This window comes from Heterocephalus glaber, unplaced genomic scaffold (assembly GCF_053883595.1).
Source record: "Heterocephalus glaber isolate CG9 unplaced genomic scaffold, H.glaber_assembly_v1.0 deba00000122, whole genome shotgun sequence".
NCBI lineage: Eukaryota > Metazoa > Chordata > Mammalia > Rodentia > Bathyergidae > Heterocephalus > Heterocephalus glaber.
Genome location: NW_028258138.1, coordinates 70,149,389 through 70,174,261, shown reverse-complemented (window position 1 = coordinate 70,174,261; position 24,873 = coordinate 70,149,389). Strand labels below are relative to the sequence as shown.

The following is a 24,873-nucleotide window of genomic DNA, read 5'->3' as shown; positions in this document are numbered from 1 at the left end:
ACTACTCCTATGAGTGGTGGTTTCCTGTGTCTTTGGTGTGCACGCTTTCAGAGGCAATCCCTGGCACACAGTCAGCGAGGCCCACTTCCTGCCCTCTGCGGACCTGAGGGTTTGCAGATCAGAATGCGTGGAGAAGTGATGAAGATTCCTCTCATGACTCTTGCTTCTGTCCCCTTCCACCTGTAGATAAGACTGTCCATGCTGTGCATTGGGACCTCCCTTGTGTTTGGCCCCATTCTGGGGAAGAGTTGGCGACTCTACAAGGTGTTTACCCAGAGGGTCCCGAACAAGAGAGTGGTGAGTAGGCAGCAAGTACACAGTGCTACATTGCATACAGCAGCTCCACAGAAATTTAAAAGCTGGAGAGGCTGATACAGATCACCAGGACTCCTTTTAGAATAACCTGAAATTCCTGTTCCTTGCTTCAAACCTCAAAAGTCACATGGCCTTTAAAGCTCCAGGCCTCGAAGACTGAGTCATTGTTTTTGGGAGCTGTTTTGGACATGTGCTCTGCTTCCTTGTGCACCCATCCCAGGCCCTGTGGGCACCTGTGAGCTAGCCAAAACCTGGCACCAATGTGAGGGAGAACAAGATATCCAGGAAGAGTGTTGCTTGCTTGGCATAGGTGTGATGTGGAAGGAAAAAAGGCTGTAGAGAGTAAAGCTGAAGCAAATAAGCAGAGTATCCCCCACCCATACCCATGCTGGTCTGGAGCCCAGTTCTCCTTTATGTAAAGAGCAGTTCTCTGCATTGAGATGTGGCTAAAGCAGAAGGAATCAACACCAGAAGCCAAGTGGCAGCCAGATCACCCACAGGTCCCTGATGTCAGGCATCACTGTAACCACATCCCTCCATTTATCAGGTTTCCTGGTAAAGATTGCCCAGACTTAAGACCTAACCATCAGCCCAGACCTAATATATCATTCAGCTGAAGCCTACTTCTCTGGAATGATGGGATCTTTTAGTAAGCATTATTGAACCATGGTGAATATTTATCAAAAGCTCAGCTGTAAATAACTGCACAGATGAAGATTATTAAAAGTTTATCCATACCTCTGGAAGACTGATTCCTTTTTCAAAAATATCTATTTGAGGCATAATTGACATGCAATGAATTACATGTACTGAAAGTCTATGATTTGATAAGTTAGACACATGTGTAAACCCATGAAACATGGTGTATAATGAACACATCCATCACCCCAGCACTTTCCTCAGGCCCCTCTGCTGTCCAATCCTTACATTGCCCGTCCCTGTCCTCGGGGCATCATTAATTTGCTTGCTGTCATTATGGATTGGTTTGTATTTCCCAGAGTTTTATGTACATGGAATCATACAGAATGTACTTTTTCTTTGCCTACCTTATTTTAGTCACATAATTATTTTTACAAATGCTATAATTATTCAACCATGTTACTCTGTGTATTAGTAGTTCTTTGTTACTATTGGTGAGTAGTATTCCAGTGTGTAGATTACCTGTTGCTGAATGTTTGGGTTGTTACCAGTTTGGGACTATTAAAAAAATTAACATGCTATGGACTTCCATGTATACATCTTTATATAGAGATATGCTTTCATTTCTCTTTGATATAAATCTAAGAGTAAAGTGGTTGGCTCATATGATAAGTACATATTTAAGTCTTTAAGAAAGTGCCAACTGTTTACCAAAGTGATCGTGTTAGTATACATTTCTACCAACAGTACTTGTAAGTCCATTTCCTCTAATCATCCTTGCCAACATTTGATTTAGTCAGACTTTTCATTTTAGCCATTCTAGTAGGAGTGTGGTAGTCTCCTATTGTGGTTTTAATTTATATTTTCCTAATGCAGTGTTGAACATCTCTTCACACACTTACTTTCCATTCATTTATCTTCTTTTGTGAAGTGTCTGTTCAGATCTTTCACCTATTTTTTTCTAATTGGATGTGTTTTGGTTTTTTATTATTGAGTTTTGAGTAATATAAGCCACATACTCATCATTATTTTTATTTAATTAGTTATCTTTTAAAGATATTTAAATAATAAAATCAATCACACATTTTCCTTGTAGTTACCATTTCCAGTGTTCTTCATTTTATGTATAGATCTACATTTTCATCTGGTATCATTTTCCTTTTACCTGAAGGATAGCTAACATTCTCATGTGGGTATGCTAGTGCTGCATTCTTACAGATTTTGTATATATGAAAAGGTCTTCATTTTGCCTTGATTCTGAAAGATTCTCTTTTCTTTTTATTCTCTTCTTTTTTTCTTTTATCTTTTTTTCTGGGAATTGAACCCAGGGCTTCATGCATACCAGACAAGTGCTCTATCACTGAGCTACATCCTCCGCCTCTGCCTTTTCTTCAGTGCTTTGAAGCTGTCGCTCCACTGTCTTCTCCTAGGCCTCATATCTGATGAAAAGGCTGGTATCTTCTTTACACATAATGTATCTTTTTTCTCTGGTTGCTCTGAATTTCTCATTATTATTGGTTTTGAGCAGTTTTATTAAGCAACTGATTTATTTTTATCTTACAAACACCTGGGATTGTGTAACTAGTTGGGCTTCTTTTTGTCCATTTGTTGACAAGAGCTCAAATGCACATTTTTGCCCCAATTCCTCACCTGAGACTTCTTCATACTTATTTTCTCCCTTCCCTGGTATTTTTCAGTGTTTTATCCCGTCACAGTGTATATTTTTCTTAGTTTTATTATTATGATCACAAAAGTAACATATTCTGTTCATATCAAGTCAGATAGTATACATGTGTGTTAAAAAGTACATATGAGTATGTTATAGTTCTCCTGTTCCCACACCTATCTCTCAGCCCCAACCTCTGGGTTGAGTTGTTACCACTTTGATGTTAAAACCTCCACATTTCTCTATGTGTTCATATAAATATATCTAGAAATAATAGTGTATTTATTTTATAGGACCCTTTGAGGCCTTTGTCAGAAAAGATAGAATGTAAGAAAGTTAAACAAATGAAAATGTTTAGTAATAACATTGATGAAAACAACACAGCAGTCACTGTAAATGGTGTCTGTTTCATTTTTGATGGCTATGTTTGAAGCTCCTTAGAAGGGCTGTCCCTGAAGCCCATAGCCATGTAAAATACTCTGGCCCCTTTGTCATGTAGCCAGCAAGCAAAGGGTCATTTTGACCTTGATTCTTTTGCAGATTATCAAAGACCTGCAGTTGCTGGGGTTGGTGGCAGCCCTGGTGATGGCTGATGTGGTCCTGCTTGTGACATGGGTGCTGACCGATCCTGTCCAGTGCCTCCAGATCCTTGGTGTCAGCATGACGGTGAGTGCCTCAATCCCTGGGGAATCTAGTTCCTGACCTGGGGTGGCCTCTGTGCTACCCAGGGTCCTTTTCACAGCACTGTCCACTGAGTGGCTGTCCCTATACAAAGAGAGGAAGAAGAGTTAGGAGCCATGGCTGCTACTCCCCCACTCCTCCTTCACCAGTCTTTGAGAAGCCCCTGAGAGGGCAGCACTGTGGAGCTGGCCTGGCAGTTATCTCTGCCTCCACATCACCAATAATGAGAACTTTTAGCTACGGAAAGTTGCCTTCCCCTAATTGTTGAGAGGCAGAGGTAGTATTTTAGGGTAGAGTTCTTTATCCCTGGTTTAAATCCCACTTCTACCATGCTCACCAACCCCATAACCTTGAAACAGTTATTTAACCTCTCAAAGTCTCTTTTCCAGATAAGGTACAGATAACAATACTGCCTATTTTGTAGGGCTGTGGTGAAGATTAAGAGAAACAATTCAGGTAAAAGCCTTAATATGCTTGCCACATGGTATTCAATTAACAGGAAGTATTGAATGTCTCCAGCCTCACAGGGAACTGAAGAATATAGTAGAATCATGACATTGTAGAATCTAATGTACTAAGGATTCTGTTTGCCAATAAATCTCTATAATATGAAATAATCTGTAACTTTGCTGAGGTACTAATTGAAATCATTGTGGTAGCAAAGCACATGACTGAGAAGGAGTCCTGCCACCCAGCATCTACATGTTTACCCAACTTTTCTATCTTTTCCTGCAACTCAGAGCCACTCATTTAGATTCTAATGGAGTCACCTCACTTACATTTTTTCATTTTATATAATGAAGGGGAAATTATATGCAGTAAAGAAGTACATAGTTCAGGATGTGTGCGAAGATCTATTGTGATCTGAAAACTGTAGGTGCCCTCAGTTATGACTCTGTGTCCCTCCTAGGTGACAGGGAGAGATGTATCCTGCTCTTTGACCAATACACACTTCTGTGCTTCACGGTACTCTGATGTCTGGATTGCTCTCATTTGGGGATGCAAGGTTGGTAACCATATCTCCTTGGGTCCCATTTATTTGTCACAAACAAAATGAATATGAAGAGAAAATTATAGAAATGTAGCAAGATATATTAATAATGTCTCCAGAGAATCTCAGACTCAAAGGAGAGCTTATAAACATCTCAAAGCCATGACCCTTTTTATTTCTCTACTTTTTATGTTTGTGGGGTCACTTTTCCAACTCTTTGGACTTCTTCATTCAATCTTCTCCTATGCTAGCCCACTTTCTGCCACTGTGACAAAATACCTAAGAATAACAACTTAAAGGAAAAAAGTTTTATTTTGGCTCACAGTTTTGGAGGTTTCAGTTCATGGTCAATTGGCTCTATAGTTGCTGGGTCTGTGGCAAGGCAGAAACATAATGGCAAAAGGGTGTGGTAAAGGAGAACTGCTCACCTTATGGCAGCTAGGAAGTAGGGAAGCACCAAAGAGGGGGCCAGAAACAAGATAGCCTTCACAGCCCTGTCCCCAATGACCTGCTTTATCCAGTTAGGCCCCCACCTACTAAGTATCAAATATCTCCAATAATGCCATCAAATTATGAATCCATCAGCAGTTACTCATGATCCAATCACCTTCCAAAATCCCCTCCTCTGAACACATGAGCCTTTGTGAGGATGTGTTAAATCCAAACCATAGTATCTTTGAAATAATCTGGATTCACCTGCTGTTTCTCCAGTTTTGTAGTCTAGTTTTTAAGTTGATTTGGCAATACTGTTTTCTGTCAGGCTCCTCTGCATGGGGAATTATGAGGAAATAGTCTACCTGGCTTAATTTCTTCTCCCAAATGCCCTTACAGGCTTCTTGTAACTTTCTTCAAGATTTGGGTCACAGCTCCTGCTGCCTTTTGCACACCTGACTTTCTCTGTCTGGTTGGGACAAGGTCTGGCCCTAAGGCAGACAGCAACATGCACAGTGTCTTTGGAGCATGTCCAGGTCCCTCAAAGTATCTTCCATAGTGCTGCGGATCTCCTGTCCTCAGGCTCATTTGTCTCCATTAGAGGAACAAACATAGGGTCCTGTTTCCGGATGGCAGTACACCAAGGGGGTGTCCTCAGAACAGACCCCCTCTCAGCAGGTTTCCAGCTTAGAAGGACAGAGAACTGGGTCAGAGGGTGCAGGCCAGGCCTGTTGGATGAGGCTGCTGCTGACCACTGGGATGGAGAGCCCTGGGTAACTGATTTTTAGAGAAGGTTTTGTAGCAACAGTGACCTTTAAAGTTTACCTTCACTTACTTCACCACTAGGAAAATGTTGGAGGTGGTTGCTTCTGAGGAACAGTCCTGGGGATGGGCAGGCTGGGTCAGAGATATAGTACTTTTTCACTATGAGCATATATTCCTTTGATAGAAAGACTTTTTGAAGAAAGGTCCAGGAAATGATCAGATCTTGATCTCTTGTATCTTGCTAGGGGTTAGGAAAGTAAGCCTCAGAGTGTAATGGAACAGGGTTTGAATTCTGACCCAGCCCCTTCCTCACTGACCACGGGCCTCATCTAACCTCTTGGAGCCTCAGTTCCCTCATTTGTGAAATAGAAATGATGGTGACTTCTGCTCAGAGCTGTGCTGAGTTACGAAAGAGTCAAAGCATGTTAAGAGCTTTCAGCCTCTCCCGGCCCATAGCAGGAGCCCAGTAAGTAGATACATAGTTAGATTTGTGTTTCAGTTGTTCTTCCATTGCCTCTGGACAAATTTGAGAAGCCCAGTGCCTCTCCCAGGCCCTCCGGCCCCTGGAGCTGCTTGTCCTTCCCAGCACCTGCACCATAGCAGCACTCTGTGTAACCCACCTTGGTTGTCTTTTGTGTGCTCCCATTTCCACTTTGTGTCACTGTACTATTGCTCAGTAGGATGAAGGAACAAAGGGGGAAAGAGTACTCGTCCCTGCATGGGCAGCAAGGGGCTTCTGAGAAGGGTGCCAGTCTCACACAGAGTTCTGGAACCCCTATCCAAGCCTGTCACCTCCCCTACCCTTAGCAGTGAAGGCAAATAATATACAGGGATTGTGTGTGACACACTCAAACCAGAGCCATCGATGTGTGGGAGCTTTAGTCACACTGCTTTCCCTTCTAGCAAGAGTTTAATGGAATTAAAACATTTTATTAGAAGCATATTGAAACATTTCAGATTCACAGTATTAATTTCATTCACCTTTGACACAAGTACAAATGATCCAGCTCTTCCAAATGCCTCCTGATAGTATCAGTTACTCAAATGTCAGGCCCCCAACCTCCTGGCTTCTGTGTTCTTTGGTCATTGGCAATCTCAGGATGGCCGAGTTCTGCCCTTTGGCCCCATGTGGGACACTGGGCATTAGGAGTACCTTGGAGGCAGTTCTGCCATGCTGACTCCTTCCCTCATGGCACACCAGTGCTCCAGAAATTTTCTCTAGGGCCATCCTGACAGGTGGAGCCAGCCAGGCCCTGTGGATTCAGGGCCCTGGAAGCATCTTCCTGATGCCTGGCCATCCTATCATTACTCTCCTGACTGCATCACTCCCAGCCCCACCTCAGCCTCCCGCCATCTTCACATCTGTATTGTAGACATGAGTGTGTGTGGGCTTCCCAAAGCCTCCACATCAGACTGGGCACTGCAAACTCAGGACTGTGACTTACCCTTTGTAGTACTAGGTCCTGAGCAATACGTAGTATAGTGCTTTGCACATAGTTGGACCAGTGCATGTTGAACCTACGTATCATTAATTAAAGCTTTGATTTCAGTGTATATGCAGCTCCCTCTGGCAAAAGTGCCCGAAGGTATGTTTTTCTCTCCTTAGTACAGGCAAGAGCAGTAGAGCAATTTATGTCCATGGAAAGAGGAGAGCATCAGTCTTGTGGTGGTGCAGATACTGTCACAAAGCAGGGAACACCTAGATGGAGCGACTGGGGCCTGGCCTGCCCCTCGCTCTTCCTGGGTCCCAGCCTGCCTTGTCCCCCTCTTTCCCACCCTCCATCTCCCCTAAGTCCATCCACAGAGAGCCACAGCCAGCCCACAAAGCTTCTCTGTGCAGCAGGATGGCCTCTGTCCCAGGTAGGCTCAGTCTTGGCAAGGTGCCTTTGGGCAGATTAGAACCTCTCCCAGCCCACCCGGCACTGCCTTCTATGAGAAGCAGACTGCAGGTCACTGTTAGCTTCCTGTGCCCCTCAGCTCTGCACAGCACAAAACCACACAGTGGACGTGGTAATTCTCCCCACCCACAGCAGGAGGTACCCCAGCCCTCCTGGTCCCCATCACCCCTGGGGTAGAGCATCATCCCCTGGTGGGAGCCTGTTCTTTGTCCCAGAAGAGTCCTGCCAGAGGGCTGACTTGCTGACCTCTAGTGAGCTATTCTTAGTGAAGGAGAGTAAAGTTTTATTTATTAAGGCCCTACCATGTATGAGACATGATTGAAAAATATGGTGAATGTTAAAAATTTTTTTTAAATTTCTTACAGTAAAAGACATATGGCCATAAATCTTCCTCAAAATATTCCCCAAACTTCAAACACACTTATTCCATCACTCTTGCCACTTTCTGAAGCAGTTCTGGGAGTCCTCTTTCATAAGTGTCTTTAATTATGTTGTCATACCTGCCTGGATGTCCTGAAGCGATTCAAAACATTCATCTTTCACGGTTCATTTTGACTTTGGGGAAGAACCAGAAGTTGCACTGTGCCAGATTCAGTGACTAAGGTGAATAAGGATACACCATTATGTTTTCATTTGACATAAATTGCTGTAAATGTTTGATCAACTAGGTGTGATCAAAAATTTGGTGAATGTTTAAATTAAAATATCTTTGACAGGGGCCGGGGATTTAGCTCAGTGGTTCCGCCACCTGCCTCACAGTGCAAGTCCTGAGTTCGATCCCCAGTACCCAAGAAAAAAAAATGTATGACAATGAAAGACATTAATCTTCTCAAAATACTTCTTTTCACTTTGGACATACTTATCCCATCATCCTTAGCAATGTGTCTTTTTAGTGTAATAAGATTTTTTTAATGTAAACATTCACTGTATATTTCAATCACCCCTTGTATGAGGGGTGGCCCTGGTTTACAGACAGGGCCATTGTTCCACCCTGCTGCCCTCTGAACTGTTCTTCCACTTCTGCCCTTGGTCCCTCTCCACTCCAGGGGCTGCTCCTGCTGTGTGGTGCCTACCTGGCTGGCCTGACAGACCATGTCAGCGCTCCTCCTGTGAATCAGTCCCTAACCATCACGGTTGGGGTCAACCTGCTGGTCCTGGCTGCTGGGCTGCTTTTTGTGGTCACCAGATACTTGCACACCTGGCCCAACCTGGTCTTTGGACTCACATCTGGAGGCATCTTTGTTTGTACAACCACAGTCAACTGCTTTATCTTCATTCCCCAGGTACACTCTGGGGAGGATTTTGCATGGCCGGACTTCTTAGTCATTCTAGAGTTTTCACAGGGGCTGATAACGTTTCTGGTTTTGTTTTCTACTGCTGCCTTTCCATGCCATGCAGTGGAGAGTCAATAGGAAGATAGGGCCCCCCTTTCTTCCTCTCTACCTGCTGTCTGTTCCCTGCAGGATGCCTCACAGAAATGTCTTTCCAGCCACCCTCTACTCAGCTTCACTCCTTCGGAATCCTCCTGCATCTCCATAATGTTACTTCTTTGGCTCATCTGGGAGGGAGGAACTTTTCTTTCTTTCCAATATGAGATTGCAGATTCACAAAAGAAAATCTGGAAATTTATGATTTAAAATGTTTTTCCTCTCTTTTTATTGAAAGAAATAATAAAATGTTCCTCCTCTTTTTACAACAAGGAGAAATAAAAATGTTTTTCATATTATGGGGATTAAGATAAAATCAAATAAGGGAGGAAGAGAGAAGCCGAAATATTCACATGGCAGAGGAAGAAAGGGGGTTAGAAGGAAGGAGAAGGCATCCACAGGGTCAAAGGAAATTGCTGTGGAATTGTCCTTGCTGTGCCCTAGGGCCACACTGAGCCACTTCCACCCACGGTAATGAACTTGGCGCTGGGCGCTTTTCTTCCTATAGCACTTTCCCGTTCCCCCTACACCTTTAAACTGAGGCTGGGCAAGTACTTGAATGAGCAGAACTTCAAAAGTGATAGACCTGTCCTTTCCTGGCTTTAAGTGCTGCCTTTGCCTGGACAGGTTCCCAGCTAACGGTGACCTCCTTTCAGGGACACACAGACAGGAGCCAGCAGTCTTAAGGCACATTCCCATTGATGTAAGAAAATGGAGTCCAGACGGAGCTGATATCAATCTGGTGGGCTAGGCATGCAAATAGTTTTTGTATTTCTTTTGAAATACTGGGGGTAGAACCCAGTAGCACTCTACTGCTGAGGTGTACTCCCAGCTCTTTTTATTTTTTAATTTGAGACAGAGTCTTGTTAAGTTGCCCAGGCTGAGCTCAAACTTGTGATTCTTCTTCCTCATCTTCTCAAGAGGCTGGGATTACAGACATGTGGCCCCAGGCCTGGCGAGGTACTTTGTTATTTCCCCCTAGTTTCCCTTTTCTCCCCACACCCAGGCCTCTATTCCCATGTCAGTTGCAGTCTCCCATGGACCATGAACTCCTCCTTCATGAGGGAGTTCACCCAGCACTTCTGCCTTGGCGGATGGAGGTTACCATGTGTTGCTTTGTGAGAAGAGAGCAATTCTGGCACAAAGCTGGCATGGGCCCTTTACACTTCTTCCTGTTCAGAAATTCTTATTAAAATATTCAACAGAATAAACAAATATGGAAAAATCAGTAGCAGCATTAGAATCCAAGGATGGGTCTTGTGTCTGTGTCAGGAACTGGAGGCATTTTTTGCTGAATCATAACGTTGTAAGAACTGGGTTGAAACTGGGCATGGTGTCACATGCCTGTGATTCCAGCACTCTGAGAAGCTGAGGCAGGAGGGTCCCAAGCTGAAGCCCACTGTGGGCAACTTAGTGACTTAGCAAAATCCTAACTCAAAATAATTGTTGTATTTTGGAAAAGAATTGCACTCTGGGCGGCTGAGGCAAACTTATACACAGCTAAGTTAGGTAGAAATGTTTTTTATTTTGAGACAAGTTTCACTAAGTTGGCCAGGCTGGGCTCAAATTTGCAATCCTCTTGCTGATATAGGGGGAATAAATGTCACTCCCAACCTGGTGGATGTCAGATACACTGAGTTTGTGTTCCCCAAAAATCAAAGAATGAATTCTAAGGAACAATGTTGGTTATGAGCAGGAAAATTTTATTGAGAATTAGCTCCCAGGATACAAGAGGAGACCCAAAAGTGGGTTTCCCACTTCTCAAAGGAAGTCTAATAGAACAAAATCACGAGGATTGAAGGAAACCAGTGACAGCAGAGGCTTTTTTCTGAACTACAGCAAACTCAGGCTCTGAAAAGCAACAGCTATTCCCTGGGAGGAAGAGGAAATGGAGGAGAAAAGGAATTCCCCTCTTAGGCCCTGTGGCCAACATTGATTGGTGAACCTCGTTGCCAGCAACTCCTTTTTACCTTGCTTATCTCCCGCTATTTAGCCTGAAAGAGCTAAACATTTGCTTTGCCTACCTCCTTATAGCTAAAGTGTCCTCTGACACTGTTTGGAACACTGGAGGTTTTCTGAGAGGTCTCTGAGAAAGCTTTTACTTTCCTGGAAAAAAAAAAAAGTGCTAAGCAAGATTGTCATGCCCCTTTTATCTTCTTCCTACCTTGAACATATGTGGTGCCTGGAGGAATGGCAGCCATCTTGTGACCTTGAGGAAAAACTAATATTTATTCTACTATGAAAATATAGCTCTTCCCATGGAAGACCATAATTTCACCTAAGACCTCCACCTGAAAGTGCAGAGAAGGGCATCCTCCAGAAAGTGGCCCTAGCCTGTTTCCCCTCCACCCTTGCCTCACCACTGCCCCCTTGCAACATAACCTGGTCACCCCAGCTTTGGATCCTCTACCTCTAGGACAGTAGTGGTGTCTCAGTGCACCCCCTTCTGCACAACCACAATGGAGGGGGACTCACAGCTCGCGCTTTGGCTTCAGGTTGTAACTGAGCAGCGATGCTTTGTGGAAGTGGGAGGGGAAAGAATTATGGGCATAGGACCTGCGGGCGTGGACAGCGCTGCTTTCTTTCCTTCTCCCTGCTGCACTCCCCCCTTCCTCTTAGCTCTCACGAGCTGCCTTCCTCTTACTTTAGCTCTCCTCTTATATCTTCTCTCTCATGCTTTTTCTCATGATATAGAATGAAAAAGCATAATCTACTGTATTTTAGATCTAGGAAGTACATTTTTTTCTTGCTGGTGGTGGTACTGGGGATTGAATGCCTTTGCATTGAAGTACATCCCAAGCCCTTCTTATTTTTTCTTATTTTGAGTTGTGATTTGCAGCAAGATGGGTTCCTTGGCCCCTGAACTTTCAGACTCAGTTGATTGGGCTTGGTGAAAGCAAAGGCCCAGATACCCCAAAGAGACTCTAGGGGGCGCCAGAGAGCTGGACAAAATGAAGACCATGAGGCAGAGGACCAAGGACCCTTCCAGGCCTTACTCAGGAAATGCCTAAGTGTTTATGCCAAGTGCTGAGGTCATCACCAGCAATCAGCCCGCCTCTGCCTCTGCCTTTGTGACTTCAGTGTGGCCCACGCAACTCCACCTCTCCCTCTGAGAGGCAGCCAGGTCCTGAGGTAGGACATGGTTTCCTCTTTGGTACCCCAGAGAGTCTCTTCTGTTCCTCCATGAGGAGGACCCTTGGGACTTTCTATTCTTCTTTCTAGATGTTTGTCTGTGTCCCGGCAGTCCTAAGAGACTGCAGAGCTTTTTAAAGGAAAGCTTCCTTCACAGACTCACATTTGCCTCTGCCCATCTCTGAGTGGCTGGGCACAGGCAGTGAAAGACGTGGCCCCACCTACAGTCTGGGGGAGCAGACAGGAAAGGCATTAAACCCTGTGCCAGGTGCTTTGATGGGGGTATCACCTGGCCCCAACCTCCCTAGGAAAGAGCAGTACCTTCCCAGCAAATGGGGCATCTGAGGTCAGTCTGGAAGGAATAGTAAGAGTTCACTGAGCAGACAAGGACAGTGGGTGGCATTTCAGATGGTACTGTGCCATGGCCTAGGGAGAGGTGAGAGAGCATGCTGTGTATGTTGGGAACATAAGTCTTTGCTGATTTGAAGCACAAATAGAAACCAGCAGAGAGGGAGGAGGTGACAAACCCAAGCATGCCCAGGTGTGACCTTGTTAAAGACTTGACATTCACCCTGCTGTAGAAGCTTCCTGTTACTGTAACAAATGACCACAAGCTTAGTGGCTTTTAACTACACCATTTTTACAGTGTTAAGAGCCAGAGATCCACATAAATCTTACTTGGCTAAAATCAAATGTCAGTAGGTCTGTGTTTGCACTGGAGGCTCTAGGGGGAATGTATTTCTTTGGATTTCCCAGGCACTAGAGACCACCTGCATTCCTTGGTCCACTGACCCTTCCTCCCCTTCTGAGCCAGCAGCATGGAGTCTACAAATCTCCATCAATCTCTCTTTCTCGCTCTCTTCCATCATCACATCTCTTCTGAACACTGCCTCCCTCTTATCAGGACTCTTATGATGATGCTAGGCTCATCTGCATGACCCAGAATCATCTCCCCTTCCCAATCCTCAGTCACATGTTCAAGATTCTTTCTGCCATGTTCACAGGCTCCAGGGTTTCACAAGTGAATGAGCCTGTTTGAGGGGCCAGACCCACAACACCCAGAGGCTGAGAAGACACTCATGTGTCTGTCCTTCTGGAAGAAGAAGTGCTTTGTGACCTGAGAATCACTTACAGCTACGTCAGAAACCCTGATGGGTCAGGTCTGCACAAATGAGGAATTAAGAAACAGTGAGGGGAGCGGAGGAAGACGCCAGAAGCCCCCAGAGATGCCCTCAGCCATGTCAAGCTGTCCCTCCAACATCCTGCAGAGAGGGCTTGGGCTGGCCAGTGTGGGGACAGGAAGGAAGAACTGTGCCACTAGGGAAAGGGGGACTCTGGGGGGGAGCGGGAGCCCTGTGATGTCACCTGGGCTGCATGTAGAATAACCCTGGGAGGGCTGCTCCCCCCACACGAGGGCAGAGTGACCCTGTGGTGTCAGCCCCAGTGGCTCAAGTCCTGTGAGGGGCAGGCCACATCCCTTTGGGGAGAGGGTCTTGAGGAAGTGTCAGAGAGTGGAAAGCCCCAGCCTGGCCTAGCACAGACCACACAGACTCCTGATGCCATGAAGATGTGTGCTGAGCCAACAGAGGACCCCAGGCGACTCTAGTGAGAGTCTGGGCCTGAATCTGAGATGGGATCTGGAGTCCTGCATGAGATTCATGAAGTTTGGCTCTGCTGCATTGTCAGAGTTTCATGAATGTTTGAGCAAGAAGGTCCTATGTTTCCTCTGATGCTGGCCACAGATGCCTCAGCATTATTTCCCTAACCTGCCAGAGTCCCCAGAATCCCTCACTGGATTTCTCAGGGAAAGAGAAGCCACCACCACTTTAGTCCCTGTCACCCACCCACATCACAGATGTGCACCAAGTGGACAGCCCATCACAGAGGCCCAGAGCAGACCTGCTTGTGCCAGCTCTATCCCAGTTAAAGGGAGCCAGCCTGTACCTCCACAGATTGTCTTGATGCCAGGTTCTGCTGGGGAACTTCTCCCAGGAGTCCCACTGCTCACAGGCTGTGTCTCCAGCAGTTGTGTAAGGACATTGTGTCACAGCCCCCTGGTTACAGCTGTGCATCTCCCGCTGGCTCTCTGGGTAGACTTAGACGAGTCACCCTCCTTCTACCTGAGTCTTTCCTCATTTGTCAAAGAAAAACACTATGTGGTCTTTTGTCTGTCCAAGCTTTGAGTGAGGATTTGGGTTAGAAGCCACCAAGAAGGAACTGGGTCTTCAATAGCAGGAGACACATCTTGACTCAGCACATGCAAAATCAGTGAGAATAGCTACATCCAACTAGAAAGGGTTTCATTGGAAACATACGGTGTTTCAAATGCTCCAAAACTCCAGCTCTAGAATTATACTCAATTCTGGTTCTTTTAGCAGTTTAGTAGTGGCAGAGAGGGCCATACCATCTACCTATCACTTCTTCCCTGGCAATTTTTAAAACTACATAACCTTAACATTCTGTGTGCTTTCTGTCATTACTGTCTCTGAGACCCCAGAGCAAAATGCATTTGAAAGAGAGACTGGCTGTGCCCATGTGTGTCTGTGATGGTGCCATTCCCGGGTGTTCATGAGAAAGAGAGGGAATGTATTTCTGGGTGTGTAATGAAATAAATAACATGTGTTCTTTTTTTCTAACAGCTGAAGCAATGGAAGACATTTGAAGGAGAAAACCAAACAATCAGACACATGGCCAAATATTTCAACACTCCCAGCAAAAGCTTCCATCCACAGTTTGGTGAGGAGCAGAGCTGCCATGCACAGGGCGAGAAGAGCTCAATGGAGAGGCTGCTCACAGAGGTGAGCCACACCCTGCCTGGGGGGGGTCCTTGGAAAGAGCTGCAGTCCCACATGGTCACCCTCAACACTGTCATTGCCAGCATTCCCCTTTCCCACTCTTCCACATTCTCCCACTTGCCCGAAGAGCAAGCAAGTCCACACTCCCCACTGACCCTCATCCACCTCACGCAGTCAGTGAACAGATGAGCTCCCAGTTCCAGCAGCAGAAATGGATATTTATCAAGGAAACAATCATTAATGTGGCAAGGCTTATCAAGGAAAAAAATGAAGGAGAAAAGTCAGAATAACAGGTGTGAGGGGACCAGGAAACCAACCTATAGCAGTCAGAGAAGATAGTTGGACAAAAGCTAAAGGGTAAGTACAAATTGGCCAGGCAGAGGGTACAGGGAAAAGCATTCCTACCAGAGAGAACAGCATGGAAAGGCCCTGAGTTGTAATGGAAGCCAGCATCTGTGTGACACATTCATTCTTTACAGAGAGCAGTGCTCTCAAGTTCAAGATCCTATGGGGCCCTACTCTCTTCTTCAGGTACTGACAGGAGATCTCAATCATCCATCAACCCAAAAAGTCCAGACGGTCTGCAGGTGGGGAAGGGAACTGAATGTTAGCATGCCCGGGGGCCCAAGCAGCCCAGCCCTTCCTTCTTCTGTACTTGAGGCAGAGTTGGCCGCTGTCCCAGACAAGTGTAGTGTGGGCTTGAGGCAGCACGTGGACAAGCATGAGGGCCACATTCTTCAGGAGGAAGGCACAGGGCCCAGGGTATTAGTCAGTATTTTGATACTATTATAGCTTGTTCCGTATTTTGTTCAGTACAGATCATCATAGGTGCTATTTGGAAAACTGAATGTTGTGGTAGCAGGACTGGCCCTTGGGTGTGATCAGTCCACATGAGACGAGATGTGGGGGACACCTATGGTCCACCATTGATGAGGCTAAGCCTGCCAGGCACCCATGGACCCTGCCCTCTGGTCTCTACCCATACCTTGGGCTCTGGACTGTTTTTGTCCATCCAAGTGCTTCATCTCTGTTTCTTTACTGTCAACTGAACATTCAGGGCATCATTTCAAATCCAGACTTCTTCCCACCTGGCAAGGGAGTAGCCTTGCCCTCAACACTCTGTATTCCCCCCACCCTCAGCTACACAGAAGGCCAGAGACTTTGCTGGAACAGCCAGGATGGTTTTCAGTTACAGTCAGCTTACCCTGGAACAGCCAAGTGGACTGAGTCCTTAGCCTTATGGTAACGTGTGACGTACATTTTGTACTTCTGCCACACTGCTCTGTTCCCATGCAGTAGCTGAATCTGCTCTATCCAAACAGATTCCTCAAGTCTGAGAGAAGAGCCTTAAGGCATACAGAGGCAGAGGTGGTAAGAGGCTGCCTCCCCAGCACCTGCTACACCTAGAACACTTTTCTCAGACCAGACCCGAGAACAGCCCATCCTGGGGCCCCGAGGGGGTGAGGGAGAGTCCAGTGTCCATGACCTGGCATCAGCCCCTGCCTGCCTCTCAGATAAACACAAACCTCTTCTGCCCTGGTATGTGCATGAGTGCTGACTCCAGCCTCCTGGTTTACCTTTTCCTCCTCTGCAGCCCCCTCTGGTACCTAGCACTTTCCTTTTTCCTATTACTTGGCCAGGATATCTTCTCGCTTTTGCCCCTCTTGCCCTCTTAGCCAGGGGTCCCCCAGAAGCTGTTACTGGCCTCCCTGTCTGTGTGCTGGTAGCAACCAGAAGCTTCCATACTCTGCAGCACAGGAAGCTGGCCTGCAACTTGTCTTCTTGGCACCAAAGAACAGAGAAGCTAGGTCTACTTCTGCTTAGGCCCTGCACCCTGTGGTGGACCTGTGGCCCTTAACTTCTCCATGTGCCGAGAGTGACCATTAATAAGCTCATTGCCAACCAGCTGCCAGGTCAGTTTGGGTCTCATGGTGGTGATGCCTCACACTACACCTCTAATTAGTATCAGCCATGGTGAACACAGAGTCCCATTTCCTTTATGGGAAAAAGGAAATTTACTGTTTATGTTAATCTTTCTAAATCTGGCCCTGGGCAGCTTTAGATGTTTGGTTTGCCAGAAGAAGAGTATTCTTCCCAGCAAAAGGCTTCTACTGTTTTCCAATACTCAAAGGAATTTGTGGATAAGGCGCCAAAAGGCATCACCCAGATTTCACCGCAGGGAGAGTTGTCATCAGCTAATGGCCTTTTCCTGATTCAGTGAGGCAGTAGTGGCCTCTGAAGCACAGTAGGCTTCAGGAGCAGGGACTAGTGGAGGAGGGAAGAGCATGGGGTTCCCTGTGCAGCCATCACAGTCACCCTGTGAGATGCTCAGAGGGAGAGGGAGACATCCCAGACACCAGCAGCACACAGCAGATCCCAGACACCAGGCAGAGCCCAGTGTTTCCCTGTTACTCATCCCTTCTGCTCCTGGTGGGCCTTTGATCAACCATACTCTTCAGGAAATGCCCAGACCTTACTGATCTGCCGGCAGGGAGAGGAAGACAGGGCAGGCAGGTGCTTAGCTGAAAGTCCCTTCCACTTGAGCCACCAGTCCCTCACTGCTCCTGGCCTTTCTCCTGGTGGTCAGGAAGTAGACTAGACCAGAGTGAAATGGGGAGGATGTAACCTAGCAGAAACATCTCTTCTGCTTACCCATGGGAGCAGTGGATCTGCCTGCTGTCGCTGCCTCATTATTACTGTTTCCCTTCAGTTACTGCCCCCTTAAAGGATCATTTCTGGGCAACTCTTCCATGTAAATTTGAGAAGTAACCACAGCTTGGGCAACTTGTATTAGTTATCCTAAACAAAGGAACATCCTTTTGTTTCTAGGGCACGGTAGATGGCCATTCAAATGCTCATCCTCAGCCTCTTTCCCAACAAAAAGGCAACATTTGGGTATCAGACAAGCCCTTCCTAGAACACAAGCCTTCTCCAAAGTCTTGACCCTGTGCCATCTGCCCCAAGACCGTCTGTTCCCCAGGAAGACCTCAGGTTTGCTCCCCTGCCTTTGAGCTTCGGGACTTTCCAAAGAGGGACATACATTCTGAGGTATACAATCCACTGCACAAAACAAAAAACGGGTACAGTCATACCTTGCATGCCCACTGCCGATACTTTTGCTCCCACTGCCTGCCCCCACAGTCTTGTAGTTAGGATGGACACACCTCTGCAGCTGTCACCTGCCAGCTGTCCTGGGCACAGCCTGTTTATTCACTAACACCCATGCAGCAGGTGGGCAGCTCAGCGGCAGAGCTGCCCCATCTTCATTCAACTTCTGGACTCCATTCTACAGCGATTGGCCCAATATTTTTGTTTGTTTGTCTTAAGTTTCTACAGTAATTCTGGTGCATATACTTCGCCAGGAGATATTCACAGCTGACATTGCCAGATGGTAGCTTTGGCATCTCACCTCCAGAGGCCCAGCTGAGGGAGGCAATGACACAACCCAAGATTCTCATTGGCCCCTTCTGGCTCCAGTCTGATTTGTTTGGCTCAGGAATCTCCACCCTTCTCCCTGTTTTGCCATTTTCTGGACTATTTAGCAAGAGGAAAAATATTTGTTTCCCCACTTGTTCATCCCCTGGAGATGTGCTTCAGATTCTTCTGTAGTTCGCAAAAGTGTGAACACCCTGGAGTTAGACTATACCAAACGCTGTCCATGCTGGTGTCTTGCAGAGTGACCCAACCCTGTGAGATCTAGGGGAGGTGACAGGATGCTGCAGCCCCCAGAAGCAGCTAGGCAGGGGCCTCCTCTCACAGAGAGATGGAAGGGGGAAATGGAGACTATAGCAACCATATTAGGCACCACATGTCACTTGTGCTAAGTGCTTTGTGTATCTCTACTCTTTTCACCTGCTCCCTCGGGGCTGGAGGTCACCAGCACGCATTGGGAAGAAATGGGATTTAAACCAACATCTTGCAGTGCCACACTTCACCACCATGGGAGGCAGTATGGAACTCTTAGCATCTTTTATTGACAGATTTGCTTTTATTTTACAGAAAAATGCAGTGATTGAAAGCCTGCAGGAGCAGGTAAACAATGCCAAAGAGAAGCTAGTGAAGCTGATGTCTGCTGAGTGTGCCTGTTATCCCCCAGAGTGGGCTGTCCCTCCCACCTCCTCCCAGGGCGAGGGCATCCCAGCTGCAGCCTCTGTCCCTGGCCTGGCACAGGGACCCTCAGAATGCCCCTCTGTTCCACAGAAAGACCCTGACACAGCTGCCCAGGACTCCCATTGCACCTCAGGGCCCTCCGCAGGCACGCAAAGCCCCCGGGCCCCTGGGAGGAACGCCAGCCCCTCCCTAGGCCTGAAGAAGACACCTAACTTGAAAGACTTCTCTGATCACCTAGACCTGAATAATAGCCAGAAGCCACAGGCTGAGCAGAGCCAGGGTTCACAAAGAGGAGACCATGGGCCCATGGCCCCCAGCCAGAGTCTCGTCCCAGGCAGAGGGGCCTCAGATCCCCAGAGACAGAGGCAGAGCTCAGAGGAGCCCCTAGAGAGGCTCCCTAGGGTCAGTTGGGTGGTCAGGGAAAAACTTCAGGAAGTCATACAAGAGCTGGGCCTGAACCGCGGGGCTCCCTTCCCCAACTCCCTGTCTTGTCCCCAGCAGCCCTGGAAGGGCAGTGCTGCCCACAGCCCACAGAAGATGCCAGTCTCCAGGGAGCTGGGCTTCAGCCCTTACATAGTGAGGAGGAGGCGGACAGCTCAGCGGGCTCGCTCTCACTTACCTGGTTCTGTGCCCTCCTATGTGGGGCATCAGACAGATCAGACTCTTTCTGGGACACACAGTGGGCTGAATATACAGAGTGGGGACAGTCCCGGACTGGATCACCAAACCACTGATTGTAAGGTACAAAGGCCCTCTTCCAGGAAGGCTTCACTTCTCCCAGATCCTCAAGAGAGGTTGGGCAGCAAACAAGGCCAAGCAGAGCCTCAGGGGGCCAGGGCAAGCAGTGCAGCCTTTCCTCCCCAGCCTTCAGCCTCTGCCTGGGCACAGGGGCCCATGAGCCCATACCTGTCCACCTCACCAGTCCTGCCCAAGCAGCAGCAGCTTCAGCTCCCAGGAGCCCCTGGCTCTCCCTCCCTGTCTTCTCAGTGTAACTACCTCGACACTGAGTCCAGCAGCTCAGACGAGTTCTTCTGCCACTGCCACAGGCCCTACTGTGAAATCTGCTTCCAGAGCTCCTCTGACTCCAGTGACAGTGGCACGTCAGACACTGACCCTGAACCTGCTGCAGGACTGGCCTCATGGGAAAAGCTGTGGGCCCACTCCAAGCCCATTGTGAACTTCAAAGATGACTTGAAACCCACACTGGTATGAAAAGCAGCAGGGTCAGTCTGGCTGAAGACATCAGTCCAGGTTGAGCTGAAGCAAGGCCTTCAGAAGGAGAGCAAGGGTCTGGTCACTGGGGAACACTCAGGGCCCTGCACTTGACCAGCCCTGACCACATTTCACTCACTGTGAAACTCTGAGCACTTCCTGAGTTGTAAAAAGAGGGGTATTGTCTGTCTTCCTCCTATCTCATAGCATTACTGTCAATGACTCCAGTTGAGTGACTATAAAAAATACCAACTCCTCTAATAAAAGGTGCTAAATGAGCACACAGTTTTCTTTCTAGGTCAGGCTGCATCCTCCAAGACTTTTAATGTATACCGGTGGATGGCCGGATGGACAGAAAGATGGAGGATGGACAGGAGATTTCTGCAGAACCTAAATTGTGGGCTATGATCCATGAAGCTCGCCTTCTGGTGGGCAGACTTACCAAGAACATCCCTGGTCCTTTCATTTCTAGAAGGGGTTGTCTTTTTTCTACTGAAATTATAAACAGTGTCATGCCTGTGCTCCAGCTTCTGCCAGCCCCCCTCACCCTGCCTGCCTCACTAGCCTTCCTGTGTCCACCCTCATGCCATCTCATCACTGTCTCTGAGACGATCAGATCCTCTGTACCTACCGCTGTGCAGGTCTCTGCTGTGCTCACTCAAACTGTCTCCTGGCCATGTGGCTCATCCCCATAGGTCTCCCAGTGGCATGGTGTTGTGCTGGGAGGAAGTAAGGGTTGGGGTAGGAAGGAGCTGCTGGTCCCGAGGTGCTTTCAGTGCCACTGGGGTCACATGACCACCAAAGACACACACAAACCTGGAGACAAACTGGGGAAATGGGAAAAAGGAGTGATAACACAAGAAAGCAAACAGGTTGTGAACATTTCACTTGAGTTGGCTCTGCACTTGGCAAGATCAAAAGTCAGTAATTCTTGGGATAACCCTGTGAAGTAGACATTCATTTTTATAGATGGGAATCTGAGGCTTAGAGACTAAGGTCACTTCCCAAGTATCACACTGCCAGAGAGTGGCTGATGGAGAGTTTGCACATGGCTCCCAGTCCTCTTGGCTGGTGGACTTCCTAGGGGTGTATCTCTTCACTCTTCCAGGGTGGCAGGTGAGGCGGCTGAGCAGGCAGATCATATAGCAAAGGTGGTGTGAGACAGCTGTGAGGTGCTCACCCTGCAGCCTGGGTTGACAAAACTGGGCTCCTGGCCTCCACTTCCTCCCTGAACCTTCAAGGAGTGGGGAAGTTGGTAAGGATGAGTGGCAGGCACTCGCCTCTGACCAAAGCCACAGGGAGAGCAAGCTGGGCTCACCTCCCTTATTTCTGAACTGGTTGTCATTTACAGGGTCTCCCCACCCCTTCTGTGTGTGCATCTGTGGTTTTTGTGAAGGAGTTAGGGCCTGGGAGGGGGATATTTGGCACTAAGTTTTTCAGATTTATCACACTTTCAAGTCTGCTGACACCCTGTGATCCTCCAGATGCTAAACCAGGAGGTGGTTTACTGTCTACTTTCAAATACAGATTTCATAATTTTTTCCATGTGTGGGTTTATAGTCTCTGCATGTGTTGTTTGTATGCTGTCCAAGCAGTACCTTAATAAAAGAGATTTGACTGCTAAGGCAAGTGTCTTCTGAAATTGTAGTCTTGGGCTGGGGAGGAGGGACATTAGGAAGACTGAGCACCCAAAGAAGCAGAAACAGAGGACATCAGAGTCGTCTTGGTGTTCCCCTGGGTTCCTAGCACATCTGCTGCCAAACTTCCATTTGTAGCAGGTTTTTCTGTAGTCTCTGGGTACAGCGACCTCTGCCAGAAACACTTTCACTAGTGGAAAGAAGCAACATTGGAGACCCTAGATACCTCCCAACCACTGAGGGGCCGGTGGCTGGGCTTCACCTCCTCCAGCTCCCCTCTTCCTTCCAGGTGCCACCAGTAGCACCTACTGCTTGTCAGTATGGCACCTGCAAGCTCTCACCCTGGCCATTCTTCTAGGCCTCTCCCTCCATCTGCTACTAGACCTTTAGTCCCAGCCTTTCCACGGCCCCCATCCTTCTTCCATCTAGAATTTCATCCCTCATTCCATGTACCTGGTGAGTTATTTGTCCTTCAGGACTCAGGTGGAGCACACATTTTCTTTTTGGCCTTTCCTGAGCATCCCCAGCTAAAATCAATCCCCTGGTTAAATTAGGAAGGTGTTTTGTAATCATGTTCTAGACTCGGCTATATAGAGGCTTCTACTATCCACTCCACCTAATAAGACTTTGTAAGCTGTGCTAGACCTGGTGGGAAAGGTGGAGAGTCTCTCCTAAATACTCCTGACATATCATTTGGTTCACAAACTATGTGCCAGGAACTATGACTGCCTGTCTCTCAATCTGCTGTTGATTGTATGCACCACGACCTCTTCTTGCCAACTCCTTTCCTAAAGCTTTCAGTTCTCAAAGGGATGAGTGTGCCATGATTTTTGGCATGCTCTTGAAGAAGGGGCCATAAATTATGCAAAGGAATCCTGGAGAAGTAAACAACGCCTCTGCTGCCGTCATCCCAGCTCTGTCTCTGTGGGTCCCAAGCAGGGCATGCAGCCAGGCCCGATCCTGACCCCCGAATATGTTCTGTGATGATTGAAAATCTTAGAGTTGGAAGTGTCCATCCTGATAATAAAGTCTGTCTCTGTTTTGTGGCCTGTCCCAAAACTTGTTTCCTTAAAGGATCACCTTGACCTTACTGGAGTTTACAGGGGAGGGAAAAAGCACCACATGTAGAAGGCATGCTTTTTACAGTGCCATATCACTTTGACAATGATCAAGAGAAAAGTCAATGCACATACTAATGGATACTTTTCTGAGCATTATAGTTACTTATTTTTTCCCGATACTGGGGATCGAACTCAGGACCTTGCACTTGCGAGGCAGGCGCCATGCCGCTCAGCTAAATCCCCAGCCCTGGGCATTATATTTAGAGGTGTCTCCTCTGAAGATTCCAGGTCTGTCCCTCCTCTAACTACCCATCCTCATGTCTCTGGAACTGAGGCTGGCAAAGAAATAAGACAAAGACCCTGCCCAGGGGCGAGAGCAGAGCATCAAATCGGAGATGGGGCCCTCTTGTTTCTCTGTCTTCGAAGGAGTAAAAAACATGAAACATCACTGCCAGACCTAGAAGTAACTGAATTCAGAAGAGTTTTAAGTCTCTTGGGGGAAAGGTGGGATAGGGTAATGGAGTTAATAGAAAAGAGACAAGATAGTTCTGTTGATGAAGGTCTTAAACATGCCTTTGAAATCACTGGCTTGTTCTTGAGTTGCAAGCAGTATTAGCAGAAAGACATCTGTCCATCTTGGTCACTCTCACCTTCCTGAGCCCCTTCTGTCAGATTCCCAAAGTTGTTCCTCCACCCCCTCTGGCTGCTGTTCCTCTTCTGGGTCATGGTTTCTTTCCCAGGACATGGGGCCTCCGAGAACAAGTGCTTGGGAGAGGCCCTGGAGAGATCAGTAGATGATTAAGAGAAAAGCAAATGGATGGGGGGGAAAAAAGAAAAAGGAAGAAAGAGAAGTCTAAAGAACAGGGAGAAACAAGAGGGAGGTGTGGTATAGGATGGGGTCATGTGTGGTGAGTACACATTTCTTGGCAATTTCTTCTGTGTAAATAAATGTGTTGGTTTCTATTTTGAGTTGAAAGAGGATAAAGCTCTCTTCTGTGAAGAAAGGCAGAGATACCTTTGCTGAGTCCCTTCTTTGATGTGTGTGTGTGTGTGTGTGTGTGTGTGTGTGTGTGTATGACTGTGAGTTCATTTCTCCTTTCCCTACTGAACTAAGCTCATCCATCCCGAACTGTGTTATAATAATCTTGATGTCCCTCACATCCAGCACTATGTTTGGCACATGACTGTACCTCTGTAAATGTCTATCAAAAGAAATAAATCAAGGAAAGAAGGATGGTCTAGCAGGGCCTACGCATCTCATCTGCTCACATGGGGGACAGCAATGTTGCAGATTCACCCCAGTTTAAATCCCCTGTGATATCTGAATCCTTCATCAAGAAAAGGCATTTTAGATGGGCTCTCTTCTCCACTAATTTTGGGGCAATAATTTTCTGTTCTCACTGCAGTGCCTGGGCTTAAAGTCACCCATATGTCTGTGTGGTTTTCAACAAGTTGTATAATCTCTTTATGACTCAGTTTCACAAGCTGTAAACCTATCTTCATCAGGTTCTCATAAAAGCTAAATGAGTTAATATTTAAACTGTCTTGGGTTGTCCCTTACATGTAGCAAGCATTATAATGTTACATAAAAATAAGTAGGGCCTGGGATTTAGCTCAGTGGTGCTGCTGCCTGCCTCACAAGTGCAAGGTCCTGAGTTTGTTCGATCCCCAATACCAAAAAAATAAATAAATAAAATAAAATAAAAACAAGTAGATAAAATGTATTTTCCAGGTGTTTGGAAATAGACTTACATTCACAAGTCCTCTTGATGTTTTCTTGCTATCTACCTACATTTTTCATCCTTGCCTTCAATTTGTTCCTGTGGAATAGGCCTGGCAAAGTGAGGATGGCCCTTTGGTTTGGCCCATTTTTCAGGCAGTAGAATTTTCTCCTGAGCCCTTCTCAGCCAAGTGCACTACATGTGGGGGCATATCCACCTGCAGGACTCAGATGCCAGGTGGGGCTGAAGGAGAGGTGTCACTGGAAAGTGAAGAAATCTGATTAATTTTTTTTCCTTAGGGTAGAGCTAGGAGACACAAAGAATTCTTTGTGTATTATACATTTTCTAATACCTACCTTCTATGTGCCATTTAACACTTGTCTCATTTAAT

The 24,873-nt window shown here is 47.0% G+C and overlaps 1 protein-coding gene across 5 annotated transcripts in view; it reads left to right on the top strand.

Annotated features, from left to right (window-relative positions):
* Positions 1-24,146, top strand: part of Gpr156 (G protein-coupled receptor 156) — a 133,832-nt gene extending 109,686 nt beyond the window's left edge. For 4 of the 5 annotated variants that reach the window (XM_087215923.1, XM_004835653.3, XM_021263056.2 and 1 more), the window contains exons 5-10: positions 187-297; positions 3,161-3,286; positions 4,212-4,307; positions 8,434-8,670; positions 14,586-14,744; positions 18,741-24,146. In XM_087215923.1, the coding sequence (XP_087072049.1) occupies positions 187-297; positions 3,161-3,286; positions 4,212-4,307; positions 8,434-8,670; positions 14,586-14,744; positions 18,741-20,063 (2,052 nt within the window). In that variant the 3' untranslated portion in view covers positions 20,064-24,146. The remainder of the gene's footprint in view (positions 1-186; positions 298-3,160; positions 3,287-4,211; positions 4,308-8,433; positions 8,671-14,585; positions 14,745-18,740) is intronic. The other variant, XM_021263061.2, reaches the window with a different exon arrangement.
* The last annotated feature ends 727 nt before the right edge of the window (positions 24,147-24,873 follow it).